Raw genomic sequence first — 19,357 nt, 5'->3', positions numbered from 1 at the left:
TGTGGTCCCTGATCCTCCTAGTGACTGCTGACCCTCCTGCTTGCTAGCAGGAAGTTCGGTGAGTGGATGAATTGAGTATGGGAGGGTGAGCAAGTGGGAAGGCTGGTGACCAGGAGGTTTTGGGAATTGGAAAGGCTGTTCAAAATTGGCCTTGATTAGATGGTGGGACTGTGTAACTTCTGCCATGAAATAACATTAATGGGAATGGGACTTTACAACACCAAATGTGAATACAGTGCACTTTAAAAACATAACGTTAAATAAAAATGACTTAAAATGGGGCAATTTAAAGTACAGCGCAGCTCTGTTATAACGCAATGGTTGGGGTCCATAAAATGTTATCACGGAGAAAGAAGGGTCACAGTAATAAGGGTATCAGCTTTGTGCTGAGCTCCTTGGTGTTTAATCTAGGTCCCACCATCTTTGGTGTGCTGCTTGTCAGTAACTTGTCAGTAGCATCCTGGTAAGTTTTGCAGTTGATCTGGTTTTGGTAGATGAAATAGTGCATGGGATATTCAGCCACTACTGAATTACAGGAACCAGTTCTTGGGGAAGATGAGAAAATGTTTTGTTAAATTTCTTTGCACCTTTTGCATCTTCAGCCATTGCGTACTACCAGCTGACAAGAAGTGAACAGGAAATCTCCTGGATCTTCTGCCAGTATTATCATATTTTTGATCAAGGAAAATAAAATGAAAAAGTGACGGTTCATAGGCAGGCACTGCCAAGGTTGAAAACTAACTGGGTAAATCAGAAATTTGTGCATCAATGACAGAATTTTTGGAAAACTAGTGTTTTGCAGGAGGAAGGAAAATTGAATGAGACAAGGGATGCTATAGGCTTGAGGTCCCAGCAAAGAATGAGTTAAAATAGATTGTGATGATTCTTAATTTCAACAGTTGTAATTTCAATATAATTAGAACGTAAGGGGAAGGAGAAGATGCAGATTTTTTTGAGTAATAAAAGAGGGTCCAATGATTCATCGTGGTATATCCGAATTCACACTAACCCGGAACGCGTAAAATTGGCGTTTCACTGTACTTAAAAAGGTGATGATGATTATATATTCAACCAAGTGCACGCCAGTACAAGATGGGTGTTGCAACCATGAAAATAACAATACAGATGCACCTGGGATTCAAAGACCCTATAATGATGCAGGTCTTTAAACAAATCAAAGATATATTCCCTGCAGCAGAGAACATCAATGAAGATATTCTTTAACGTCATTGAGTCAACACAAATTTGCATTTATAAAACACCTTTAAATAGAAAACGTCCCAACGTATGGGAGAGGGAGCAAAAAGTTAAGGAATAGATTTGTTCTACTCAAAATGAATTGAGGAAGGAAAAAGGAAACAAAGAGTGGGATTTTCCGGTCCCTTTCACTGAGGGAATGGAAATTCCTGCCCAAAGTTAATAGAACTTTTGGTGATTTGTCAAAATTTCTGTCCCATCTGTGAAAAATCCCACAGCAGGCAGGACCAGAAAATCTACATCCTGGGGGGAAATTCTGCAGCTGTTTACGTTGGCAGGCTTCTCCAGTCCCACTGGCAGTGCAACCCATCCTGTGGGTTTCGCAGGTGACAACAATGGGAAATCTCATTGATAGTGGCAAGACCACAGAATCCTGCCACCAGCGAACGGCGCACTGCCTGCCGCCACTCAGAAACACGGGGCTGGGAGGCCAGAGAATTCTACCCACACCCCCCGGAGTCAGGGTTATGTCAAACGGTAAAAGGTTGGTCAGAAAAGTGGGTTCTGAGAAGTTCAGAAAAATAAAGACATAAAGGCGAGTGTCAATAGGAATTCCAGAGATTAAGTCTGAGGCAACATAACATTCTATAATACGCCCTTGAATTTTTTTTTTCCACCCAGAAACCAATTTGAACTTTGTGGAAGGTTCAGATTGCCAATTCAATGCCAGATCTGTATAAAGTACCATCAGGTCCTGCTTTCCTTGACCAAAATGGCTCACTATTCCAGGGCAATCCTGGAATGCAAAACTAACCTCTCCACAATCTCCAACAATTACAAATATCTCATACACTTAGATTGAGGCCATTAGTTCAGTTGCCTCTGCTGCTTCTCTCCCTTCTCCGAATTCAGCAAGCCAAATGTACCTGAAGATTTCCCTTGCCCTATCCCTGCGCTCACTTTTTTTCTTTAGCTGCTATTCTCGTAAGCTCTCTCTCAGCTTCTAGTCCTTGGAACCCAATTCTTGCTTCCATGACACAATGTCTGTCAAAATGCCTGACCCTCTTGCTGGTTGATTTTGTTACTGGCTCACTTTCTGCACATCTGGCCCTTCTCCCCATCATGTCTGCAGTGAATGGAGATTCGTTGAGTGCCAAATTCTCCGTTGTCGCTGACATTGGCACCATGAGATGAACAACCGGAGTTTTAGCGGGCTCCCTGCTGGGTGCCATGGTCTCCGCGAGTTTCTTTCCGGTGTCATCAGCTTTGCACGAGAAATCAGTGCAAAGCTGTATAATCTATGCTAGTGCTCATTTTTATATTATTTACATTTCGTTAGCAGGCCCAGGACGGAAGCCTCCAGGCCCATTGCATTCACCCCCATCCAGCCCGGAGTGTTTCAATCCATACAATCTCTACAGTACAGAAGAAGGCCATTTGGCCCATTGAGTCTGCACATAATCCCACACAGGCCCAATTCCCGTAACCCCGCACATTTACCCTGCTGATCTCCCTGACAACTAGGGACAATTTAGCCTGGCAATCAACCTAACCTGCACATCTCTGGACTGAGGGAGGAAATTGGAGCACCCGGAGGAAACTCACGCAGACACAGAGAGAATGTGCACGCTCCACACAGACTGTAACGTGAGGCCAGATTGAACCTGAATCCCTGGCGCTGTGAGGCAGCAGTGCTAACCGATATGCCATTCTGCCACTCGTTTCACTCCAGTGGGGTTTACAATAGTTCCCTACTTGCAGGGAACCAGCAGACCGACCCCGCTGGAGGGAAGCGGGTGCAATCAAGGCCACACAGAGGGTTGGGGTAAGGGGGGGTAAGGGCGTCTCACTACCAGTCTACACTTGGCAGTGAGCGAGGGAGGAAGGCAAGCGATCGGGGCAGGCCATCATGGTGGGGAGAGGGAATGGGGGTGCGAGTCAGAACTATGAAGGTGGGAGTGGGCGTTAGGACTGGGGGGAGAACTGTATTGTGGGGGATTGGGAGATCGGAACTAACGATGGGGGTGGGGGTGGAGGAGATCGGGCTGAGTTTGGCCCAGATATGACCAGGGGGCCAGAGATTGGGCCGTGGGGAATTTGGGGGTCAGCAATGAGGGGGTCATGGGGCTGGCCAGTGATCGAGCTGGCCAGCAATCGGGAGGCTGGCAGTGTGGGGATATTACGCATGCACCAATCTCAGCACTGACAGATCATTGCCTGCGCAGTGGCCCACTCATCATTATAACGCAGGCCTCTCCATACACACTCCAGTTTTTATGCAAATTTGTCGCTTTGGGTTCGAGTTCATCATTTTGATTCTAAGTGCCGAGTGGACTCGAAACTGGGAGTGCTTCACATCTGACTTTTAGACTCGTTCTGAGGCACCCCCCATACACACACTGCCTGCAAAAATATCAGTGATTCCAAATTGTGCTGCACAAGTCTGTGGGCGGGGCTTAGCACGCCCAGTTCTGATCGGCACCTCCAACTGTGCATGAAACTGATTAAACAGCAATTGATGTGGAAAATTTTAAGCCTGCCAGGAAACACTAGGAACATTGACTTGCACTACATAGTTCCTGTGTGGGGCTTGGAGTGTCTTACTTCTTGCTGAGACTTCACAATTCTTTCAATTAAAATACTTCAGTATTATAAGGTGCCATGCACTGGGTGTGTGATATTAACTAACTTAGACCAAGCTCTCTCAACCTATCCTCATAATGCATGCCACCCAATCTAGGCAACATCCTTGTAAATCTCCTCTGCACATCCTTTCTGTAATAAGGCGATCAGAACTGAGCACAGTACTCCAAGTGGGGTCTGACCAGGGTCTTATACAGCTGCAGCATTATCTCCCGACTCCTAAAGCTGAAACAAAAGTCTCTGTTACACCATTTATAATTAATTATGAATGTCATTGAGGCAATTAATTCTTTATTTCAACCATATTATTTCAATTATGCTGATAGTAATCCCAACAGTGGTAGATAGCCATCCACACATCATGGATAAACATTAAAAAGTGCATTATCTTTCCAGGCATCATTTGTTTGTGGAGAATATCCGTGATGCAATTTTTATCATTGCCAAATGTGTTTTTTGGGGGGGCTCTAGAGGGTATGTAGAAAATGCATCTGAGGTTTTGAAGCTGACTACATTATGCTAGATAACCTTCTTCACTGTCCACTATGCCACCAATCTTGGTGCCATCTGCAAACCTACTAACCGTGCCTCATAAATTCTCATTCACATCATTAATATAGATGACAAATAACACACCTTTGGACAGAATGGGGCAATTTAACATGGCCAATCCACCTAACTTGCACATCCTTGGACGGGAAGAGGAAACCAGAGCGCCCAGAGGAAACCCATACAGACCTGAGCAGGACATACAAACTCCACACAGAGAGTCACCCAAGGCTAGAATTGAACCAGGTCCCTGGCACTACGCGGCAGCAGTGTTAACCACTGTGTCACCATGCCATCCTTAGATATAATAGAAATAGAAGAGCAAAAAGTGCATTGAATGCAGCACCAAATGTTAGTGGCCATCAACAATGAAACAAAGGGTCCTACTTCCAGCAGTAGCTGTGCAGCTGGTGTTTCAATAACAGGCATTTAGCAAATAAGTCCAACATGTTTTACGTCTTCAACAGTCAACCTTATTGCGGAAGCCAGGGTTACCCAAATGATTTTCTTCTGGTAAATAATTTCTAATGTTGCATTAATACTGCAGTCAAAAGAACAATCCCATAATGACAAGCAACATACTGTGACTTGTCAGAGACTGTGATTGATTTCAGGGCAGTAAAATAAAATTAAGGGCATTTACAGATTCTGAATAGAACCGCTTTAACTCAAAGTTATTCTAGCAAAATGAGTCAGACTTCCAATTAAACTCTGTGCAGCCAATTAGTTCCAGAGTTTATGTTCCCCAGTGGTCAAAATGGAGCTGTGATGAAAGGCTCCTCACACCCTAAATGACGCACCATTTAGCAGGGAGAATTTCCCATTAACTTCACCTAATATTGCAATGACCACCAGTAAATTAATGCAGTGGTTCTCAGACTGGGCTTCTGTGGATACTTTTCAGATTGCACAAAATAACATGAATGGGACCCATTGCTGTGATGGTGCAAGCCAAGCCTGCACCATTGACCATCATTTTGATTTCTTTGCCAAACTAGCAGCACAGCCAACAGCTTGCACACGGGGAGGTTTGATGTCAGAGCTGAGAACATTTTAATCTCTTTTTAATGAGTGACAATTAAGCAATTGTCAGATCGGCACTAGGGCCGAGGCAGTTCTAGAAACCAGACACGTAAGTGAAAAATCGCAGGCCTTGAACTGACTGAGAATTCCAAGGGGGGCAATGAGAGGCTGCGGGGACAGAGGATGGATTCAAAGCTGGGGAGGGAAGGACAGTGCCACCACGTCAGCCTCATTGAGGAACCTGGAATGCTGATCCAGTTATTATCTGTTCAGCGGGAATGACAGCTGGGCCTATGACTGCAGCCTGACTAAAGACACAGGCTAGAATTTTACCATCTGCCTGCCACGGGAATAGGAGCGGGTGAGTGGCGGACCATGGAAAGATCCGTTGATCTCAAGCAGGATTTTACAGCTTTGGGATGAGCGGGATCGTCAAATCCTGCCCAAGGTCTCAGTTACTGGCAGTGTCCCGATGGTATAAATACTGCCTTCCAGGCAGCTTGTCAATGAAATTCCCCAGTGCAGACAGCCTGGTAAACAACAGAAATACTCAGCAGTTGTGCAGTCAGTAGATGTGCGTTCCCAACAGGAGCTACTGAGCCTCACCACAGACCCTGAACCACCCACATCCCTGCCACCCCACTGACACCCTGCCACCACCATCCCCCGCTCCTCCCCAATGCCCCCCACCCTCCACCTCCCCCCACCCTGTCTTCCAGGAAGAGCATGGAGGAGTTGTGTAGTGAAACAGTCAACAGGAAATGATGTTCAACTGGTAAGAGTGACCGTTTAGTTTAAGGCCATATAAATGTTTTCATACGATCAATCACATCACTAGTCATTATTGATATTCAAGTCTCTTTAACAGGGCACTGATCAATGTGGCATTCAGATATGTAAAGGGGATAGGAGTTTATAGTTCTCAAATTTAGATGGCTGGGGAGCTGAGGGGAGGAATTGAAGTTTGCGATTACTGTTTGTAACAGGGTCCTTCAATCAAAAAAAAAAGCACCACTGACCCATTGGGTGTATCTTCCCTGCAGAAGAACAAACAAAGAACAAAGAAAAGTAGCACAGGAACAGGCCCTTCGGCCCTCCAAGCCCATGCCAATCATGATGCCCTAACTAATCCAAAAAAGCCTTCTGCTCTTACTCATTTGCCTCCTTATCCATGTGCCCATCCAGATGCTTCTTAAATGTTGCTATTGTGCTTGCTTCCACCACTCCCTCTGGCAACGCATTCTAGGTACCCTCCACCCTGCGTTAGAAACTTCCTCTGCACATCTCCCAAAGAAAGTGCACAGCTCACTTTATTTTCCAGCTCTACACTACCATAGTAAAATCAGATTTGTGTGCTGTTGCTCTTCCATTTCAAGGTTATGCAGGAGATTTATGGAATGACTCAAAATCTCCGTCAATGTAAACTGGCCTTCCATTTGTTTTTTTTGTTCAATCAATTTTTTTTAAGCAAAATCGCCCATGGGATTCAGAACTTCCAAAGCATTTTGCTGAATATTTTTTCATATATTAGTATTATAATCACATTTTCAACCAACAAAGTCCCAATCTTCCTTTGAATTTTAAAAATGATGTATAGTCAACCAAGTCAACCAATGATCTTAAGCAAGGAAAAAATGCTCCACAAATTGAGATTTAAGTATTCACACTCTAAACCTCCACCTTTTAACAAAATGTTATTTAAATAATATCCTGCTTTCTATTCATTTTACAGAAACAGCTTTGTTGCATCGTTCTAACTGTAATGAAAACTCATTAATTTCAATTCACTTTCCCTCAGAATACATTTTACACATGATCATAATGATATCTTGCACTGCAGCACTTTCAAATTGTCTTTTAATCGTCTGTGCTCTCTTCAAATGTATATTTTCCCATTTGATCTATTTGTCTTATAAGCCTATGTAGTATAAAACAACTTGTGCCTTGGTGGTTTTGATACTCTCTTTATAACAAGCTCTGTTATAAAGAGCGTTCCTTGGTGTTGGGCACTGTAGAATGAAGTGTATTTTATATAAATTATATCTTATGATTTTGTGCCTGGAAGCATATTCATTTCAGATCCTCCAAGTCTGACCTTTCACTAAATAACAGCAAATCACATATATTCAATGGGAACAGTTTAACACATTTTTCTGATTCATAGCCACTATTTTAATGGCCAGAGATTCTGCAATGATTTACCGTTACCATGGAAATCATCACTTTCCACACTAAAGATATCACAGTCATGTATTCACTGCCTTTGCAAGAGGCTCCTTTGAAAAAATGTACATGACTGAAATCCATCACTCTTCAACATGTGCATAAAAATAGTGAGTATTGCTACAAGAGTAAAATGCACGCTAGAATCCATTGTTACCCTAGATATCATTGCGCAACTCTTCTAAATTAACCATCCAGAAAACTGTGATATTTCCCTCCTTCTGGCCAAAATGATATCCAATTCTTTCACAAATTCACTTCAGTTCTTATTTGATCTTACAGTTCACAACTGTTTCCCTCTCTTCCAACTTTATCGCAGCTCGCTCTCTTATTTGCTCCCTTCACAATATCCACTCGCACCTTCCTCTTCAATCTCGTTATCCTTTGAACAGCCACTTTCTTTCATGGTGCTTTCCTCACTTTGCATTCCACAGACCTGTTTTCAGTTCAGTTTCCCATCTTGATTGCTCCTTGCTCCATTCCCCCTCTTGAGAGCTGTATAACAAGCACATGTCCAAAACCTCGAGAATCTCTGTTTCAGGGGGCATTCACCAAAACGTACTGCATGACAGGACAACCTCTCACACCCTCACCCCCTCTTCTCCACTCCCAGACCCTCACCCTCTCTCCTTCACTCCCACACCCCACCTCCCTCCCCCACCCCAGCCCCAACAGGTTTCAGTACCTATTAGCACAATTCCCCATCTTGGCTTGTGTGCCCACAATTGTCGTTTATCTTTTTCTTTTGGTTCCAAGTTCCAGGAACCCTGGGAATCACGTGGAACAAGTGCTCAATTCCATACCTCATGTTAACTTTCTTGTAACAGGCTTATTAATGTTTTGAAGGTGACAAGTCAAAGATTCTGCAGTTAAGTGCAGAGGTCAGCAGGTTGGAGGCTGCTTCCCAACACATTATTATTTTCCCCAGATTTCACCTCCCACTTGCACCGAAACACACATGCTCTCTCACACTAAAGGGCACTTTATTGCAGCTCCACCTAGGGCAGGATAGAAACAAATTGCTGCGGATATTGGAATCTGAATCCAATAGAGAACATGCTGGGAAATCTCAGCAGGCCTGGCAGTATCTGCACACAGAGAAAAGAGCTGACGGTTCAAGTCCAGATGACCCTGGAAGTGTCACCTCTTTTCTCTCCTTCCAGATGTTGCCAGTCCTGCTGAGATTTTCTAGCATTTTCTCTTTTGGTTTCACCTTGGGCAGTATGTCTTAAAAATATATAACTGACATTTGAGGAATTGTCATAACTGCAATCAGGAATTTAAAGAAAGCACTGTACTCTCTTCAATAACTTTTTCTGTGGGAGTCAGTGTTCAAGGAAGTCATCTGTGTTAGCATATCGAGTAAGAAGTCTCACAACGCCAGGTTAAAATCCAACAGGTTTATTTGGTAGCAAAAGCCACTAGCCTTCAGGCCTCTGAACTCTCCACTCACCCGACAAAGGGTCAGAGATCTGAAAGTTAGGGGCTTTTGCGACCAAATAAATCTGTTGGACTTTAACCTGGCGTTGTGAGGCTTCTTACTGTGTTTACCCCAGTCCAACGCCAGCATCTCCACATCATGATTAGCATATCGAGGCCAAGGGACTATGCTGAGGGATCAAATACATGTGGTGTTCATCTTATTTCAAGAAAAAAGGGATAGGTATTTTTGTTGTTGCTCTGAAACCCTAATTTACTTGCCTGAGTGTCCCAAGCATTTACTACTCTCTGTGATACATCTTGCATTCTGACCTGCTGAGCGCCTAACTGTTGAGAACTTTCTCCTTCTGTTCTTTTGAAATTGGTGTTTACAGTTATGGGTCTCCTGAAGTTTAAAGAAAATCAAGTATACTGGAACTGATAAAAAGAGCTTTTGTTTAAAAATCGCAATAATAAAGGCAGCAAAATTCAACTTAAAACAAAAGCAAACTACTGAAGGTGCATGGGGCAGGGGGAAGGGTGATGGAAATCAGCTTGTGCTATTATGCAGATTCTTGTTGGAGATGGGAGTGGGAAAGCACACATATCACTGCCCAGCATGATGTAAGCAATGTTAGCATTAATGTGTTTGGCATGTGGTTTCCTCAAACAAAATTAATCTTGGGCAAGCTGCTACAATAAAGAAAGAAGATTGTACCAACATGTGGATTATAACGTTCGCACAACTTGATGCCCTGATTGAATTGGTTTTCACTCTTAAAATAAATGGCAGCTGTGAAATAGGTCAGTAACTTGTGACCCCTCCTCGATACAAGTTCTGTGCAGGAATGTCTAGCACGCACATATGTACAGGAGTGTGGATCTTGTGCAAAATTCATGTGAACCGATTAAAATAAAGCTTTTCAAACCTCAATGTCAAATCTTGCCTCCAGAAATGCAATAATGAGTTTGTCTAACATGGAATGCCGATTTACGCTGATTTATTAGAAGATCGCGCTCTTCTATTTCCGAGGAAAACCTTCCCAAAATAGTTTCTTCGTCTGAATGCAATTTTTAAGTCTTTCATGGGATGTGAGCATTGAAGGGAAATCCAGCAATTTTTTTTTGTTACCCACCCCTAATTGTTTTTGAGAAGGTGTTGAATGGAGCAAGCTTTATTTTTGGCACCTTGCTGATGAAGCTAACTGTTAATGTCTGCGGAAATAACAATACATGAGGGACAAACATCAGGAGCTAAAAAGGGAGACGTGTTAATCTATCTCAGCTGGTGGAAAAGCAAAGTGACACTCAATTAAGTTCACTGACCACATGTAAAGTCTGACCTCCTTCCTGCCAGGTGGGTTAGGTTATAATTAAACCCCAATCAAGCTGGTTAAAAAGTGATCTCCCAATTTATTTTCAGTGCAACTTAAAGAAAATGTGAAATATTTTAAGGAGGATAAATAAGCGATCCTCAATGCCACCTTCCAAGCATGCTATTTTGTTTAAAGATTAAAGTTTACTTATTAGCATTACAAGTAGGCTTACATTAAGACTGCAAAGCAGTTACTGTGAAAATCCCCTAGTCGTCACACTCCGGCACTTATTTGGGTACATTGAGGGAGGATTTAGCATGGCCAATGTACCTAACCAGCACGTCTTTCAGACTGTGGGCAGAAACCAGAGCACCCGGAGGAAGTTCACATAGACGCGGGGAGAATGTGCAGACTCCGCACAAACAGTGACCTGAGCTGAAAATCAAACCTGGGTCCCTGGCGCTGTGAGGCAACAGTGCTAACCAGTGTTCCACCCTTGCATTCCTGCCACATTTTGTGTGCTTAGCTGAAAACGTCTAAAAATAATTAAACAATTCAGCAGTGTTTCTCACAATTTTAAACAATGACACTTCTTCAAAGATACAATAAAGCTAAGCATCACTTTCACAGATGGTACGGTAAGCTCATTTTTCCAACGTACTGTTTAAAAATATATATTGTTTACTTTGAATCCCAAGGAGATTTTAAGAAGCTGCTGGATGCTTCACTGATGCAGCAGTTAAACTTCACTTGTGTTCATTCGGAGAATGCAGGCATCATTTGAATCAGCAACATTTATTGCCCATTCCTGGTTACTACTCAGCAGAGAGTTCCAGGATTTTGATCCAGTGATGATGAAAATGGTCTGGTGAAATAATTCCAAGTCAGGAATAGATTTGGAAGGGAATTCAGAAATAGTAGTGTTGCTATGTGCCTGTTACCCCTTGGTAGGGGTCTCGAGATTGAAAGTGTTAGCAAAGAAGTCTCGGCAAGTTGGTGCAGTGTATCTTATAGATGGTACATACTGCAGCCAAACTGCATGGAAGAGGCAGGCTTAAGGTGGTAGATGGGGTTCTAATCAAGCAGGCTGCTATACTGTAGGTAAAGTCAAAGATCATTATGGTTACTGTGCTGAATTCGTCCAGTGATCTTCAAGTGGAGATCATTCCATCACTCATCTGACTTTTGCCTTGCAGATACTGAGGGGAAATTCAGGAGGCATGTTATTCACCACATATTTCTCAGCAGCTGACCTATCCTTGCACTTACAGCATTTATGTGGCTAGTCCAGTTAGGTTTCTGGCCAATGATCACTGCAAGTAGGCTTATATTCACACATGAAATTGCAATGAAAATCCCCCGGTCGCCACACTACAGTACCTGTTTGGGTACACTGAGGGAGAATTTAGCATGGCAATTCAACTAACCTGTACATCTTTGGAATGTGGGAGGAAACCAGAGCACCCGGAGGAAACCCACGTAGACAGGAGGAGAATGTGCAAACTCCACACAGACAGTGACCCAAGCTGGGAATGGAACCTGGGTCCCTGGTGCTGTGAGGCAGCAGTGCTAATCACTGCGTCACCAAGCTGCCAGTGTGCCTGCTGTACAACAATCAAAATTGACCAAGGGGTAGACATCAGGTCCTGGTCCCTCCACGCTGACTCTATAGTTAAGCAAGCCCACTAATGTCTTTACTTTTTTAGTAGGTTAAGGAAATTTGGCATGCCCACTATGATTCTCACTAATGTTTATAGATGCACCATAGAATGCATTCTTTCTGGGCGTAATCACAGCTTGTTATGGACTCTGCTCTGTTCAAGACCACAAGAAATTACAAAGAACTGTGAATGAAACCCAGTCCATCATACGAATCAGTCTCCCATCCATTGTCTCTGTCTACACTTCCCTTTGCCTTGGAAAAGCAGTCAGCATAAAAAAGGACCCCCCACACACTGGACATACTTTCTTCCACCTTCTTTCATTGGGGAAAAGATACATAAGTTTGAAGTCGCCTACTAACTGACTGAAGAACAGCTTCTTCCCTGTTGCCATCAGACTTTTCAATGGGCCTACCTTATATTAAATTGATCTTTCTCTATAGCCTGGTTCCTGCAATCTGTCCATACTGGGAGGGGTTACGTGGAGGGTGAGGTTGGTCCCCTCAGTGGATAGAGGGGGCAGGGAGTAGTGGTGGATTAGTGCAATAGTTACCCAGAAGCTAGAAGTGATTTTAATTCTTCCAACTGTTTCTGGGTAACTATAAATATAAGGAAGTCAGGACTATTGAATGTTTGCAATTTGTACTGCATTTTTGGATGATTTCCATTGCAGTTCAATTGCCCACCGGAAGTTTCAAACTCCTAGTCGATTATAGTGCAATCCTGACCTGGAAATGCTTGAGGGTGATTCCCCAGTGTATCTTTGGAGTACTTCCCAGATACACTGGCTCAGAGCTCTGGGGTTATGGGTCCGTATCTGATGTCTGCAAAATTTTTTCTCATTTTTCTTTCACTTTATCATACAAAGTTACTTGCCAACGTTCCAGTTTCCGGACAAAACATGACATTATCTTCTCTTTCTTCAGAAGCTGACAAACATTGGGATGATTATTCAACTCACCCTGGCGTGTCCTGCCTTTGTTATTGAAGCTATATCAAATAGCTGCCCAGTGTAGTATTGTACGCCACTGAACATAATCACAGCAATACTGTCACCTTCCCTTTCTATTGTAGATAAAATATCTTCTGCCCTCAGAGTCTCTTCTCCCTAAGAAACAAATAGGTGACAATGATTTTCATACAAAATTTAAAAAAAAGACAGAATTACAGTTTTTACATTAAGAGAACATCTGTTTTTGAAATATCTTTCTGCTCAATGTGGAATATAGTTCTAACATTTCCAGCACTTGAGAGAATCTAACACCCTTCATTATTCTCAAATTAGTCATCTGCTTCTAAATTATGCTATCTACTTTAAATACATGACTAGTATTTATGTTATGTTGACAGAAACGTTCACACCAGTCAAAACAAAACATGCAATTTTGCGCTTCATTCTTCTATAAAGAAAGGATTTCATTCAAAGATGCTTTACTTTCTGAGTCTCAACTGAAAAAGAAGGACAATATGAGTGATCTCAGATAGTCAAGGAAAATATATCAACAGTGACACAGTGGATATGTTAATATTTGATATCAAAAATAATGGAACAATTAGGTGATTTTCCCTTTCCATATTGTAAAATTGAACTTGAACATGGCAGCACTGATGGTTTCCATTATCCCTGAGGCCCTTTCCAAAGTTGTTCAAAGTTTGATTTGGATACAAAACTGTATGTTGCATAAATTAACAGGGGATCTGATTGAAGTATGTAGAATTCTAAAAGAGATTGGTAGAGTAAATGTAGACCAAATATTTCTTCTTAAGGAGCAATCTATAGGTATAGTTTGAGAGGCAGTAGATTTAAAATTGAGATAAGAAGGAACTACTGTGGAATTTGTGGAACTTGCTGCCCTATCGTGCGGTGGAGTCTGAATCATTAAATTGTTTCAAGAAGGAGGTAGATAGATTCCTAATAAAAAAAACTTGTCAAAAGGATATGGAGGACAGGTAAGGAGGTGGATTTGAGACCAGGAAGAGATCAGCCATGATCTGATTGAATGATGGAGTAGGCTCAAAGGGCTGAATTTGCCTACTACTGCTCCTAATTCCTATGTTCCTACATTAATTTTGTCATTGGGGTTCAATGTTACACAGTAATCAAGTGTTTAGATAGTTTTACGGCTATTATTCATGCTTCACTTCAGTATTTCAGTACATGAGTTAAGAGTTGAACAGAACTGATCAGACCAGAGGAGTAACCATTGTCCTAACTTTATTTGGAGCCCAACTGTTTCAATGGTAACAATGATTATGAATGTGAATATTGCTGAACAGACAAACATGTTTTTGAAGCTTTTTGTCCTGCACATCAAGACAAATGTGAGAAAGCCAAGATTTCAAACCGTCAGAGTACTTTGTATTACGGAGAAAAGGAATGCATTTTTGTCTTTGTCCTGATGAGTTTGCCCACAGTAGTTTTGAACCTACAATAAGCAGGTCACTGCAAAGAAATTTTATGCATAAATGGAAGCGCAAAAAAAATTTGTTGATGGCACCAAGTTGGAGATATAGGCTGGAAATTGCAGGGCACTTACGCCCTTTTGTCACTACAAGCAAGTATGGAGAATTCGACACTCAGCCAAATTTCCATTCACTGCAGCGGGACCAGAGAATTCCACTGTTGTCAACAGACAGAATATTTCGACCAGACCCTCAGATTCAACATAATTTTTATTGTAATATAACATCATGCTGTTTATTTTCACACTGCATGAGATATCAATCTAATTACTGTTCCTACATTGGATAAGGCCACCATGATAGTTTTAGTAGATAAATGGAAAATTTCAGCAGCAACTCATAAAACAAAACCTCAAGATATTTAATGGAGAGAATTCTGGAAGATGGTTGAGTCAGTGCAGGAGAGATGAAAGGGATTGGATTTTCACAAAGTTAGACTGACTCTGAGGGCCTTCAAACATGGCTGGTGGAACTGGAGGCAGATGCCCAACCCCCATGTCTGCAAGATCCTATTTTTGCCAGTAGGAGAAAGAGGACTGGATGTGAATCATACAGGTGAGAAACCCAAATTTACGATTCAAGGCCATTTAAAATTAGTGCCATATTCCAACAGATTCCTTGGATCCTAGTCTGCAGTGTTGGAATTACACTTCATGGGTGAGACATAAATGCTTTCGAAAGATAGATTATGGTTTGTTTAAATGTTAGTATCCAAATCTATTTCAAGGCCAAGCCCTTTAAAAATGAAAATAGAAACTAGGCTGCAGCTGTCTGTTAGAGTTTTAACAACATGCTGCCTCAGTACATTGATTGACTGGCAACCGTGTAGTTTAGAATTCTATTCTTGTGGATTCATAGACTTCATTGTTGACATTTCCCAAAGGTTGTTAGTACAGCTAAACCATTATGAATGTTTGTTGGGTTTCAAACGCTCCAAAGCACTTTTCACAGCAAGGGGCTGAGATTTTGATTAACAGTTTTAATTGGCTATTAAAGGATTCACTGTCTTTGATATAGTTAACGGATACAACTTTGTTTTTAATAATACATTATCCAATTGGGGGGATTTAAGATTTTTGAACTTTTTTTATTTGAAGTGGTATATGAATGAGAAATCTATCAGGTAGTTCAAAGTTTACTTTTTCTTCATCTCTCTACATGGCTCCTGCAATCTGTCTGTATTGGATGACAGATATTGGCTAATTGGTCGTGGAAGTGGTATTATGGGACAGATGGCATGGGGACTAAGCCAGCATGGAGGTGGAATGGGGATGGGTGGAGCAGATGAGGGCTGGATGGCCTACCAGCCTTTTATAAAACTGGGTAGACGCTTCAGAGAACCAAGGCAGACTTTCTCTTCAGTCTGCCTCTGGATCTGGCAGGCAAGATATGTTCCCAACCCAAGCAAAACCTGCATGTAATGGGGCCCTTCACATTGAGGTAGATCTGCTGAATGGGAAAAATTCCCAACTTGAGCTACACTCCTAAGTGGCCCAAGGTATCCAAAGCCTCGATTAGAGTTGGATTTTGAATTATTTAATCCATCCGCAGGATGTGAGTGTCACTGACAAGGCCAACAATTATTGACCTTGAGAAGGTAGTAATAAGCTGCCTTCTTCAATAGAACTGAGTAGCTTGCCAGGTCACTTTGTAGGGCAGGGTAAGAGTAAACCACATTGCTCTCACCTATCGACTAGATCGAGAGTAAAGTCAGCAGATTTCCTTCCCCAAAAGACGTTATTGAACAGATGGATTTTTTACAACAATCTAGTCATTTCATGGTCTTCATTACTGATGCTACCTTTTTATTCCATTTAATTAATTGAATTTACATTCCCCAGCTGCCATTGTGCCATCTGAATTCATATCTCTGGATCATTAGGCTAGGACTCTGGATTTCAAGTCAGATGATACACAGAAAGGCAGTGAGGGTTTGGTGAGTGGAGACCGGAGGAGCTTGTGGAGATTGTTATGGGTGCAGAAAGAAGTGGAACAATTTCTCCCCTTCCTCGCCTCTTAGTTAATTATAACAAGATTTATTTTAGTTGATAAGAGTTTAACTTCTTGAATGATGTAAATGTAAAGAACTGAAGGAAAATAAGCTTTTTTTCCGGTTTAAAACTGAGAAAGGATAAGCCTTTTTTTTGCAGGCGATGAAATGAAAGGGCAACAAAAACCCAGTCCTGATTAACACCAAGAGCAGGATTTTCCCAAAAATATTTTTAAGTTCCCAACGTGTAAGAAAATACTGCTTTTTTTTAGTGTGATTTCCAGAATGAACCTCTGGCATTCTGTGCATCAGAGTGCCCTAGCACAATTCACTTTGGAAATTTGGGGGGCAGAGCCTATTTCTGCCCAAGAGGCTGGCAGCAGAACACTGAATGGACTATTTGCACGTGTGCCAATCTGTTGGAGTGGAGATCCATGCTGCGCAGCACCCTGCTCCCACCGCCCCCACCCCACCGCCCCCCCCCCCCCCCCCCCCCCTCCACATTGCCCCATCCCCAACGTCCATCCCTGACCTCCTCCCACGGCAGCTCTCCCCATCTCCCCCTGATGGCCAGCCCCAATCACCCTAATTCCCTCCCTCTCCCACCAATCCCGATTGCAGAGAGGCAGCAGGTCTGTCCCATCCCCTCTGGCCCAGCCCCATTGGCACTGCCCAGTGGGCAATATCAAGATGCCCCTTGCCAGTTTGCCCCTCTTGCAGTGCCAGGGTGCCAGACTGGCACTGCCAGACAGATTCTGCCTGAGGATCAACTTCCCCGCCGCCCCCCCATCCACTTAGTCCTGACCTTCTGAAGTTGGGGTCTCAATATCCTCTCTTCCCTCCAACAGGGTCGGACTGCGGGGAGCAGTAGTAAACCTTGAAGAAGGGAGCCACTCTCAGTGCCGGTTGGAGACACTAGTGGTTCTGAATTCTCCTAGGCCCGCTAATCATATGGAAATGGAGATGATGATTACATCAAAAACTTAGGCTTGGAGATGTATGGAGGCCGTGATGCCCAGCAGGAAGCCTGCGAAACAGCCCCCGCTGATATCTCCCATTTTGCTGCACTAAGCAAGCAGTGCCCCGGATTGGGAAAATTGCCCCTACCAAATGTGCATGCGTGCATACACACACACAAGCACACACATGTATGCAACATGACTTAGTTATCTTAAAGACTAAAATGAAAGTCACTTCTAATCAGTCTGCAAGATGATAGTTGAAAGGTTGTGGGCCTGAAGGTTTCCTTCTTCATACATGAAAGAAAAATGAAGGTTGGAGATTTTTGATGATGGATTTGCACTTGCTCACCCAAAACAATGGCAAGCTTCTGGCTCTTCAGTCCAAGTTGGTCAAGTTCTTGCAGTGAAGAACTATAATCTTGCAGGTAAAAGGAATAAGAAAGACTTCTCTGTCTAAGATGACTTGCGAGTTCTTCCTTGCGCCATATGAGAAACAGTTTCCTCTTAGGCTTTGTATCCCAGACTGGCTCATTGGCTGCCATTGTAGATTAATAAGATATTGGCTATCTCCAGTCAGTTAACAGTGATGTTAAAAACGTATTGATGCATTCCATTGACCACACAATGGGTTGAAATGTAATTGAAGCACAATTGAGAATAAACAATAAACCGGCTGGAATTCTCCAGTCATTCATGCCACCAGGGTTCTCTGGTCCTGCTGACAGCTGGAATGAAGGGGGCAATTGGGGCCCCCTAGGGTGTTGGGTGGCAGAGGTGATGCCCCCGGACATGGGCACCTGGGTAGTGCCAGCCTGTGCCCCCTGGCGCTGCCTAGGGGCAAAGTGCCCATTCCCAGGGGGCACCTTGCCACTGCCCATCGGGCATCAGTAGTGCCAAGAGAATGGGGCCTATTGTGCGTGGGGCCTAGGGACTATCGGTGAGGTGGTCCCGCTGCCATTCTGCATGGCAATCGATCTGGGACAGAGGGAGGGCAGTGATTGGGGCAGTCCGGCGGAGGAGTGGGTGGTCTGCTGGGGGAGGCAGGAGATGGGGGGGAGGCTGTCTTCCGGGAGGTAGAGGGGTCTGACCATGGGGGAGTGTCGGGGGACCACCACTACTGATGGGGTGGGCTGGACATCGGGGCATTCCAGGGAGGGGGTGGGGTCAGGGCTGGCCCTGGAGTTGTTGAGGGGGCCACAATTGGGCTGTGGGAAGGCAGGAGGGGCAACACTGCAGAGGCCCCAGGCTGGCCAGCGATTGAGCTGGCCAGCAAACGGGGAGCCTGACAGATTGGAGCCACAGTGCACGCGCAGAGTATCTGGATTGTCAAACTCCGATGTGGTTAGGCCCCACCACCCTGGGTTTTTAATGAGATTCACGATTGGGGCATCTGCATTGCGCGGAGTGGGGAGATTCGCATGTGAAATTGTACTGACAAAACAGTCGGGATCTAGAACAGTTTTCCCGCCAATTCAGCACCTTTGGGAAAATTGCGGCCATTGGTTGTAATTTAATATCACAGACTTCAGAACAAATGGACAAATGTGATCGATATATGCAAATCACTTGTAAAATAAGCAAAAGTATATCAGCCCATGCCATGAATCACTCAGGAAGTCTGAATGACACCTTTTGGAAGACAGACTTCCTCGCTATACCATGAATAAAAGGCCAATTTTAAACTCCGAACGCTCTGACTGGTCTATCGAGAGTGCAAAGTACACATTCGCTAGATCATAGTGGAATTCTGCATTACAGCCAATTGTTCAAACATTGTTTTGCCTGCCAATTTTTGTTTTCAATTTATCTGGACATAATCCATTTCTGCCTCACTGAAGTTGGTTTTCCCCAGTTAACTATTCCTACTCTGGATTTTTTGTTTGTCCTTTCCTATACCTCACCTGACCTTTT

The 19,357-nt window shown here is 43.3% G+C and overlaps 1 protein-coding gene across 1 annotated transcript in view; it reads right to left on the bottom strand.

Annotated features, from left to right (window-relative positions):
- Positions 1 to 19,357, bottom strand: part of kynu (kynureninase) — a 148,746-nt gene that overhangs the window by 44,701 nt on the left and 84,688 nt on the right. Inside the window, 1 exon segment of the mRNA XM_080199275.1 lies at positions 12,993 to 13,139. Coding sequence (XP_080055401.1) covers positions 12,993 to 13,139 — 147 coding nt within the window.

The sequence above is a fragment of the Carcharhinus amblyrhynchos genome, chromosome 11 (genome assembly GCF_965287045.1).
Source record: "Carcharhinus amblyrhynchos chromosome 11, sCarAmb.v2.hapA, whole genome shotgun sequence".
Classification (NCBI taxonomy): Eukaryota; Metazoa; Chordata; class Chondrichthyes; order Carcharhiniformes; family Carcharhinidae; genus Carcharhinus; species Carcharhinus amblyrhynchos.
This window is presented reverse-complemented; position numbering and strand designations above follow the sequence as displayed.